The sequence below is a fragment of the Cygnus olor genome, chromosome 18, assembly GCF_009769625.2.
Source record: "Cygnus olor isolate bCygOlo1 chromosome 18, bCygOlo1.pri.v2, whole genome shotgun sequence".
NCBI classification, from domain to species: domain Eukaryota; kingdom Metazoa; phylum Chordata; class Aves; order Anseriformes; family Anatidae; genus Cygnus; species Cygnus olor.
Window position 1 is genome coordinate 6,625,682 of NC_049186.1, and position 10,395 is coordinate 6,636,076.

The 10,395-nt window shown below is 40.1% G+C and overlaps 1 protein-coding gene across 4 annotated transcripts; it reads right to left on the bottom strand.

The window, feature by feature from the left end:
• Nucleotides 1-510: 510 nt before the first annotated feature.
• On the bottom strand, nucleotides 511-9,758 carry ANKRD40 (ankyrin repeat domain 40). Of its 4 annotated transcripts, XM_040577799.1 has the most exons (7): nucleotides 9,447-9,758; nucleotides 9,060-9,212; nucleotides 6,743-6,891; nucleotides 5,396-5,869; nucleotides 4,659-4,840; nucleotides 2,993-3,046; nucleotides 511-1,452 (listed from the first exon to the last, which is right to left on the bottom strand). In XM_040577799.1, the coding sequence occupies exons 1-7, from the start codon at nucleotides 9,566-9,568 to the stop codon at nucleotides 1,426-1,428; spliced, it is 1,161 nt and encodes a 386-aa protein (XP_040433733.1). In that variant the 5' UTR covers nucleotides 9,569-9,758; the 3' UTR covers nucleotides 511-1,425. The 4 variants fall into 4 exon arrangements, with proteins under 4 accessions (XP_040433733.1, XP_040433734.1, XP_040433732.1 ...); XM_040577800.1 differs by lacking the exon at nucleotides 2,993-3,046; XM_040577798.1 differs by having other exon boundaries at nucleotides 511-3,046; nucleotides 9,447-9,756.
• Nucleotides 9,759-10,395: the final 637 nt, after the last annotated feature.

Here is a 10,395-nt window from a genome sequence, read left to right on the forward strand (position 1 = left end):
ACCTAGTGAAACTTGAGGATTGTAAAATTCCTTCTTCAACTTAAGGGTTATGAATAACTTGTATTTAAAACTAAAGCTACAGATATGGCTTAATGTAAATAATTGCACAATTTCTGACAGGTTAGTATAGCCCACTTCAGCCTGGAGGGACATGATCAGCACGCAAGTATTGCTATTTTGTTCTACCTCTCCTGTATGAAGTTGCCATGAGTAAGTCTCGACTTAAGCTGAACATGCGTTCTGTGTAGATGAGTATATTATTTCTCTCTTTCAACACTTATCACCTGAAATAATGTTATTTGTTATACAGAAGTGTCTACCTTACTGTTGATAGCCAAGTCTCTTCAAATTATGGGGAGTACTGTTTTAAGCAATGTGTGCTTCTAGAACCTCGTAGAACATCCTTTGTTTTAGTTGTTCACTTCCTACTTGGTGTAGGAAGCACTATGGAAAACTATCTCGCAAGAAGTTCTCATGTTTTTCTGTAAGTAAAGTTCCAAAAAACTTTGAGAAGACAAAAATAATCATTTATTGTTACAAACGATACTTCTTAAATTGAAACAAGAATCTGCAGCCAAGCATTCATTTGAAATTAACATTTCACATAGCAATGCACAAAGTAATGAATTATTTATCATATACAGTAATGTAATGGTTATACACTTATCAGATTAAGTTAGGAGTGTTAATAGTATCTTCTGTGTATAAACTGCATAATGTATAAAAATATTCTTCTGAATGCATAGTTATCTATCAGCATCTGCACAATATTATTAGTGTAACAATGAAGGCAATCAGCCAAGCAGCTGAGCTTTTCTCCATTACTTTTGACTAGTTAATCCATAACAGCTTGGTACCTTTATGGATTTAGCTGGCATTTAGAGAGCCGGTACATAAACCACAGCTGTTGTGTGTGCCAGGGACAACGCAATAGACAAGGCATGACATAAGGAACAAGAATTTTATTATTCCATTATACAGAAGGTAATATACCACCAGCATTTTAGTATAAGAAATCAATATTGCCGATGACTCAGACCACATTTGACCTCTAACACTTTCACAAGAGGCTATTGTGTTGTGACAAAATGTTTTGCTATTGTCCTTAGGAGACCGAGCTTCAATCTAGGTAATTGACGCAGGAAATTTGGGTGTTTGCACGGCTTTGTGCTTTCAGGTGAACGTTGGGCATCTGCCTACACAGCAGATAGGGAGAGGGCTCCCCCTTGTGTGCCCACTCACTCCTGCTGAAGCTGCTTCCCACTGCACAGAGGACTATTCACTGGATGGGAGAGCGTGGGCAAACCCGGGTACCAGTTCCTATTGTCTTAGCTGTAATACGGGCGATAGCTCTGACTGCCAGGGAAGAGCGACGACTTTTCCTGTCCCTGTCTCCGAGAAAGGAGAAAAGGCTGTGGAGGACACCTAACGCCAGTCAGAGGAAGTCATCTTCTGTGAGAAGAGTGGTAAGAGTTAAGAGGGTTTTCATCTCAGCGCTTCCTCCAGCTAGCTTGCAGGGTTCCCTTCTCTGCAGGCTACTGCTATAAGACCCATTTCACAGGTCCATGTGCAACATACAGCTGACTTGAGCTGTAAATTTTATCAGACAACATGAAAACAAAGTCCTTTGGTGCTGTAGTTTCCAAAGAAACTGGAGGGGCGGGGAGGGAAGAGGGGAGAAGATGAGCTGTGGCAAATTCAGTCCAGTTTGGTATGTTCTGTCTACCTGTTTATATCTAGTCCTTTAGTTCTTTTATCTAATTCATAGTACATATTTTACAATTATGCTACCAGAATAGAAATCTACCTCAAATGCAGATGACTGAGTAAATATTAAAATCCTAAAAAGTTAGATAAAATCCAGCTCACCGTCTTAAATACTTTTCAATTTATTTATATCAGAATTTCATATCACAGCAGTCTAATTTTGGATTTTATGGAACAGGAATAGTGTTTTTTTTAGTACACAATATGGGTAAACACAAGTCACTGGAGGAAAAAAAAATACATTGCATAGAAACATCAAGATTTTAATATTAGCTCAGAAAACCCTGGGCATTTCATTAGATTCTTCTTACACAGGCAACTTTAAAGTTTCAATACATGATTTTTTGTCAGGAATGTAGGTGGTAAGAAGTCAATAAAATCACAATTCTTGTGCTTCCAAAGGGGAACATAAAAGCAGCATTGGAGAAATGTATTTTCAATACAGTAACAAAAACAGTATTTTAAATTGCACATGTCAATACTATATATTGACAGACAACAATAAAATGGATCTGTGATTTTGGTTGAGAGCATATTTATGATTTGGATAATTACGGTCACTTTTTGTTTCAACCTGAGAAATAGGGAAAGGTGTAAACAGGTATTAAGAAATCACAGGTAATAAGTCAGTTAATAGTATTTAAACTAGACATAGTTTTGTGCTTCTTCCACAGATTTAAACCGTCCTGTTTTTTTCATTCTAAATATGGTCTGACTAAAAATAAATGATTTAGAAAGCGTTAATGGTAATGGACTCAGTACAAATATTAAATGGGTTTCGTGGCAGGTTTTTTAGCATGAGTACCTCTGCTATTTTATAGCAAATTATTAGAACAGTTTAAGGTAAGCCTTTCCCTGAGAGCTGCTACCTCTACAGTATTTCAAGATTATCCTTTTTTGTAAGGAAAAGTGTTGCATTAACAGGTATTTTTACCAATACTTCCTTTGCATAACCTACTTTCATATTAGATTAATTACTCTTAGATTAACTAGAGGCTGTAATTGTGCATAATATCTTTAGTTTATTTCAAGGTTAACAAAATAGATTTTTTTCACATCATTAGCCCTTATAGATACTGTATTTCAAATATTATTTTAAAATGAGAGATACAAATATTTTGTTTTATTCTTTAAACAATTAGTATGTCAGTTCTGATGCCTTCTTGTTATAACCACTCCGTTCAGAAAGTGTTGGGACTCTGAAAAGGAAGTTTTTGTCGCTTACTGTTAGAACAAGCTCCAGTTCTTGGAAATCCTGTAGCCTTGCAACATCTTTGTCCTTTAAATAAATACAGTCAGTTGTTAGGTGATAAACTGTATGTTCAATTTAGTAGAGGTAAATTAAATAGTAGGCTTATACTAAAACAAAGTATGTATTTATCCATAAATATGACAGTTCTTTACAGTAAACTGGAAAGCAGACATCTTGCTGCATCTTATATTTGTTCAGGGATCCCATTCAGCTACTTGCCTAAGTCTGTTTTTAGAAGGAATGCAACACTGTGACAGTGAGTGCAAGTGATTAATGGAATTGTGCTTCTAAGATCTACTGCATGCTATATTCCTTGAGTATACTCTTCTGATCTCCACCTCAGCCCCCATTCTTCTACCCCCCCCTTTTGGTAATTCTTAGAAGCTTATGAATTGATTTCTTGCATCCACTCAAGAAGGTCCTGCACACAGCTTCCTCTAGAGCAGCCCACCAACACCATCCTTGAGCTGGCTTCAGCAGCATCTTTAGAGACCGACGGAAGACACCCTCCCACAGCACAGCTCAAGTTCTGATCCCCTCTGCAGTAGTACTCTACTGCTAGACAGCATGCAGTAGAATCAATTTCGTATCACCGCAAGGAACAGTAAGTGTCCTGCATCCTACCAAGACAGTCTGAAGTAACAAGAGCTGGAGATACTCCCTTCAACAACAACCTAAGTTGGCAAGTGATAGAATTGCTAATGTCTCTTTTTTTTTTCCTTTTCCATTTTTTGACTAGTAAATAGTAAGTCATTTTGTACTCGGTGAAGGTGCAGTACACTGAAGTCTATTAATCTAGTGCTAATCAGATTAGTTCCACAACTGAAGCTAACAATGCTGTAGAGGTATTTGAGAGTGAAAGAGAGGTGAACCATTAATTAGTAAAACAGGTCAGCAGGTCCATTTTCTGTCTGCTGCACAGGTAAATGTCACGGAAGTGAAAAAAGTTACATTCAAAGACCTGCGCTCAGAATATTTCTCAAATACTTTTAAAAAAGGACTGTGTACAGTCCTTATTGAACTAGAAAAACTCAGTTAAGTGCTACAGGCCTATTAAACACTGCTAACAGGTCACAGTAGCATGGTTTTGCACTGTAGTATGTAGTGGAGAAATCAGATATAAATAGGGCTCAATACTAAATGTTTATGGAAGGAAATGATAAAGAAACTTGAGAACTTTTTAATAGGAAGAAAAACCACTACTAAGTGCTGAAAGTTGAAGGGAGTTTTTAGTTGCCCAGTTCAAAGTGACCAATCATGAAACACTTAGAATATAAATAGTAATAATAAAAATCGGTGACTGGTTAACACATACCTTCTGCAAACATTGCAGTTGACTGTTACGGAACTTTGGCCAGAACATTAGGAAGTCTGAAGGAATCTAGAACACTATAAAAACACTACAGTGCTGTTTGAGTGCATGGGTCATAGGTGAAAAATGCACTAACAGACACAACTAACCACCTAACTCCTCCTCTTCAGTGTTTTAGTCTCTAAGACAGCGAGCATCGCTACAAACTAGTATTGTCATCTTTTTGCAACATGGGCATAATGCAGGTGATAAATGAACTACTACTTTTCCATGGTAACCTAAAAATCTTTTTTATAAGTTACTGCATCCAGAATTAAGAGTTCTTACCTTTCTTAGCATTGTATTTGGTAATTTTCTGATCTTCTGTACATGTTCAGGGTTAACACCCAGCTCACGGCAACTCACTCGGAGCAGTTCCTTATAGGTCAGTTCTTGTCTGTCCAGTTCAATTTCAATGAAGTCATTTTCTTTAAGACTAGGATTTTGTATTCTAACTTTAAGCACCAGTTCTATTCAAAATAAAAAGGTACATTCATAGGCAGATGTGTAAAAGAATTGGAAAAAAATATACTAAATATTTCTACATTCTATTAGCCATATTTTTTATCATTTGTAATAATACAAGGATCCCCAAAAAGCAAACAACTGGACAATATCCCTGTTTGGGCGGGCAATATTTACCCACAGAAGTGGTAGATCACATCAATACTCAAGTCTTTCTCCAGACTGAGCCAGCTGAGATTCTCTCCAGCTGACTGGTTACGTACATTCTTTATTTGAAGGGTATGTCATTTAGAGAAGTGGATTACCCTAGTTTCTGTAAGCTTTTATAGCATTTGAGACAAACAGCAAGTGTTTTCATCAATATTTTAATAACAAGTTCCAGCAAAAACAGCATATCTGCCTCTTAAATTCCCTTCAAATGATTCCTGGATGCCTAATGCACAAGAACTTGAAAACCTCTAGAAGTACTGTGAGTACACGTAACGCTGACTAGTCCATTTTCACTGTCCAAGGTGAGAGAATTTCTAAGAAAAGGTGAGAAGAAAGGCTTTTACTGTTACCTTGCATATTAAGTGGAAAAGCTCCTGTGAAGAAAACCGGCTGAAACGTTGGAACAGGCCCCGTGCAGGAGCCGTTCCCTAGCTGAGGTCCAGGCTGTTTCGATCCAACTGGCGAAGGAGGACTTCTGTTCCAAGATGCAGGTGTCTGGTAAACGGGGCCGTTCTGCACGGCAGGATTTGAGCATCGTGGTACGGTGCAGCCTCCAGGCAAGGATGGTGCAGCTCCCTTACTGCCTGCTGCCTCAGGAGCAGCATTCTGCTGTGCTGATGCCCGCGTGCACGTCTCCGTGTTGGGTAAAGGAGAAGAGTCAGGATCTTGCGATTCTGTACACGAGATACTCCCATTCACAGAGGGATCTGGAATATTGTTACTCGTGGTATTATAAACGTAAGGGAAAGGTGGGTTAGCCAGGTAATTAGGGATGATTGGCAGTTCTGAATCATTTTTTAGCTCTGGGAGTTCATCATCTTCCACTGTAAAACAAACAAAACAACATTATCCAAGAATCTGATGCAAATAATTCTGGGGGCGCTATTTCCTTCTAAATACTGCCTTTTTTAAAACCTTTATTTATTTTTAATCTGTAGCCAGCACGTTGTTACATGGTCTCTGGTGGTACAATGCTATCATCTTCATAATGTATAAGGCAATGAAAAACAAAGGGTAATATAATGTTTGATATTAAGGCAGGGGATAAAGGGAAAAGAACACGCAGTCCTGGGAGAACTGAAACATTAGCAATTCAACAGCTGGGAGACAATAATGAAAACAAAGACAAAGGAATACAAAGTGGAAGAGAGGTTGCTAATCAACCATATTTCAAATTACTTATCACTTCTTGCAGCAAAGCCTACTCCACTCCAGCAGTTACAAAATGCAACAAAAATGCTCTTGCAATATGTTTTAATGAGCTGTTTCTCCAGGCTGCTAATTTTCAATTTATTGAACAGGGTCTAAATTCCATAGAATAACAGGAAAATTACTTATTGCTCGTACACTGTAAGGGTTTAATACAAATTTGAGATATTTTCCCCTGTTCTCCTTTTGAAAATTGGAATCTGCATCTATCTGTGACTGGTTTAATCATGGCATTTTTCAAAATATAGCTTTTACAGTTTTTCAGTATTTGGGGAAAAAGACTTGGCTAGCTAGGTATGGAATTTGTTGGTAATCCTTTCTTAAACTTTGGTTTCTCACTAAGCAAACACCCTAGAGATCAAGCCACAGTTATTATGAAAACTTAACACAATATTTGGCAATGCAAAATAAGACTGGAACATAAGTGCTTTGCACAGTCTCCTCCTATCATCTTTAAAGAGCATGCATCCCATAGGCAACAGATTTACCTCCCAGCATCTTCCTAATCTCCCTCTTTGACGTTAATTGGACCGGCCTCTCTCCTTTCTTGGTGAGGATCTCCTTGTCGGCACCAGAGTGCAGCAGGTAAGCCACCACTGGAGCATGGTTCCGTTTGCATGCCCAGTGCAAACAAGTCCTGCACATGGAAGATGTTAACACTGTTTGAAATACTAAATTACAGCAGACTGATTTCCACGCATTCTTGCTGCATATTAGAACAAGATCTAATGCATGTCTAACATAAAAACAGTTTTAATAGCAATGGCCCTTGCAAATTCACACTGGTTTTGGAGCCTGCAGTGACACCTGCTGATGTAGTTTTCCCTTGCTCTAATGATCATGATACCAAGTTTCCACAGCAGTACTTTTAAAGTTCAAGACATCATCAGTGATAGTACCATAGACTTAGTAGACTTGCACATTGTAACCTGCTGTACAGTCTTGCCGTTTTTCCTTATCTTAGGTTCTAGCAATGTTTGACCTTTCTCTAGTTTTTACCTTTTAATTCTCTAGCTCTAGTTAAAGGAAACTTTTCTGGAAAAAAATGAACACAGTTAACCGTTCTCCAAGGTGCATGTTTGTTTGTTTTAAGAATCAAATAAAATACAGCAGAACTAAATAACATACTTATAATGGAAACAAGTTTCAATTGCAAGTCAAGCTCCAAAAAGCTTTTTCCACTGTGCTTTTTTTTTTCCTTCATGAAAGAAACACAGTCAATATACTGCAGTTGCATCTTGACCAATAACATCTAACTTGGTATACAAAATTCTGTTCTTTTGAATTTTCATGTATAAAAGAGAATGTATGGAGAAAATAAAGAATCTGATCTATTGGAGGGGTACAAGTTAGACAAAACCATGGAAGGACAAAATAACTTGCAAAACCCTGTTCATTGTTGTGTGTTCTGATTTAAACTTGACTTACCCAAAACAAAAGGCTTATTTCTACAATTTCTTCTTACTAAAATTAATGCACCTTGATGACAGAAAGTATCTTTGAATTAAAGGTAATGGCACTAGTCACTGCAGCAAGTGTTGTTATTATGTAGAATTAAGTCTAATTGAAGTGTCATAAGTGTCAGTATAGGCGTACGCATTTTTTTCTTCACAGACTATCCTAGGAACTGTGTTGCCAATTCTTTTAAAGAGCAGATACTGCTAACAATATTATAGAATCCTGTACTCCATCTCCATGGTTGGGCTGTGCATTTCAGATAGAAAATACCATTTTAAAATGGGATAAAATAATTTTGTTAGCAGAAAGTATTCCTATATTCCCACAAAATCTGAGACAAGCTTCAAGAAATTCAGACCAGGTTAGGGTAGTTTTGCTGTGCAGTGCTTTCTGGACCTCTCACAAATATCTCCTTAAGCGTGAATAGTTTCCCTAAATTCAGAAGTAGCACGCTGCTGAATCATAAACTAGTTTGGACCGAAGTGGTGGGAGAAAGTGCACAGCGTGTGTCAATATTTGCTTTTATTGCTCACGTGATGACCCTCCAGTGAGGATTATTATAAGCTGTTTCTCTGTGTTAAGTCCCCGAGATTTGTGTGGGACCCTGCACGTGTACAGCATGTGCGTGTGTAGTTTGTTCAGAAGGCACATAAGCCTCAATAACACTGGCCTCATGTTGGAATCCATCCTGAGCATTTCATGTGGTCTCATGCAGAGAGGTAATACCTACCCTCAGCCCCAGCACACATCTAAACGTAATTATGCAGCACCTCTGCATCAGAGATACTGAGAGGCTCACTGGGGAAACTTAAATTCAACAAGCAGACTTCAATAACAGCAAACTTCCATCGGTTGTCATAGTTAAAAATGACCAGATTGTTATTTATAAAAACTTATATTTATGTCACATTTCTTTCTTTCCTACGTGACAGTTTTAGATACAAACTAATTTGGACCACAAGCAGTTGCTTACCCTACATGCCGAGATAATTCAAAGTCTTAAGATTTTTACAAGCTCCAGTTTTAATCGCCACACTTTGAAAGCTGCCAGTGCCCCACATTTCTCAAAGTTACTGGTCAAGCTTTTGCCTGTGAAAGTCCAGCGGCTTTCCTAATTTTTTTTTTTAATTAGAATTAGAAACAATGTAGCATCGTAACTACAGGCTGAATTAACTTCAGGAAAACAGCCTCTGCAAATGCCTGACCAAATCCTGCTTCCCATGCCAAAGGGTCTGGGGTGTAGTCCCGAACCTGCACGTGTTGGGACAGGACACTGCAGGAAAGTCTCGGGTTTAGGGTTGTCAGCTGAAGAGAGTTTGCGTGTCACTGAAACAGCCTGCAACTTACCACATAAAACAGAAAGTAATCTTCAAATCTGGTTTAGAAGTTAATAAAATAAGCATGGTAATAAGGAAACAGCCTGGCAAGCTGAAGTTTACTTTCTGACGGCTACTTCGCTGTGCTGCCTTACGTTCTCCAAAAAAAACGGAGAACAACGACCTGAAGAGGCACTAAGGCATACAAGGCAGCTGGGCAGAGACCTCGGGTTTTCAGCACCCACAGCCGCCTTACTGACACTTTTCTCTTTTCGGAGCAACGACACCTCCCCAGGGGAGCGCCTGGCGAGGGGCTGACGTTTTAACTTCGCCCTAAATCCTCGCTGCCGGCGCTCTGCCCGCTTCCCAAGGAGGAGCGATCGCCCCGCAGCCTCCCCCGAGCTCCGCCGCCCCTCACCAGCCGTTGACTTCGTTCTGGGAGTTGGGGTCCACGCCGAGCCCCAGCAGCCTCCGCACCTCCTCGGCGTCCCCCAGCGCCGCCGCCTCCCGCAGCCGCTCCTGCAGCTCCTTCGTCTCCATGGCGGCCGGCCCCTCGGCGGCTTCCCCCCGGCCGCTACGGCGCCCCCCGAGCTCGGAGAGCCATCCCCCGGCCGGGCCCCGCCTCCCTTCGAGGGGTGTCGCCCCCCGGCCGGCCTTAGGGCGCCCCGAGCCGCCCCGCTCCCCAAACTCTGCTGGGGGACGCTATTCTCTGTGACAACCCCGGCCTGGAGCTTTAGTTCCTACTTGCAGCCCTGCCCGCTGGGTCGCCAACTCTTGTCCTTTGCTCTTGTGGGCTCCCAAATTGTGAAGTTGGCCTTTTCTAGGGAATTCGCCTCGTCTATGAGAATCCTTTAACTAATCCCTACAAAAAGTAAATCAACGTGAAAGATTACCTGTAGTTTACAGTATTCGGTTTGAAAAGGCATTTCTGATTGTTGTTGATTTGTTCTAAGGCAAGCTGCAGGAGACAGCAGAACTATTTAAAAAAAAAAAAAAAAAAAACGATTCTAAAGAGTCAAAATAATAACTCCAGGCTCCAGGCAGACATCTAGCCAGAATCCTGGCCACTTCTCTGTGCAGGGACACCTGCAGGAGTCATGAGGACCCCTGTTCGGTGGCTACTCTCTCTCTTTGGTGTCTGAATGCAATTGGAGCAATAAAAATAAATGGACCAATTCTGTCCCCTTTTTTTCTGGAGCAGACAAGCACCCACCTCCCATCCTTCCAACAAGCCCAGGCTGGAGAATATTAAGACATAAGATTCATACCAGTTGTGTTGCACTGATCTCAGTGAGGTGTTTCCAACTGTTCAAATGGTTGTTATCTCATTACAAAATTGCAAAGTTTAGAAGAACTTGGCAGTGCCT

Bases quoted from the DNA above. Each gene is read 5' to 3' on its own strand.
- ANKRD40 (XM_040577798.1), bottom strand. From the start codon at position 9,568: ATGGAGACGAAGGAGCTGCAGGAGCGGCTGCGGGAGGCGGCGGCGCTG. The intron at 6,892-9,059 runs GTAAGTTGCAGG...TTCCATGTGCAG, and splicing joins ATTACTTTCTGTTTTATGTG to GACTTGTTTGCACTGGGCAT. The intron at 4,841-5,395 runs GTAACAGTAAAA...TATTTTGAATAG, and splicing joins TTTTCCACTTAATATGCAAG to AACTGGTGCTTAAAGTTAGA.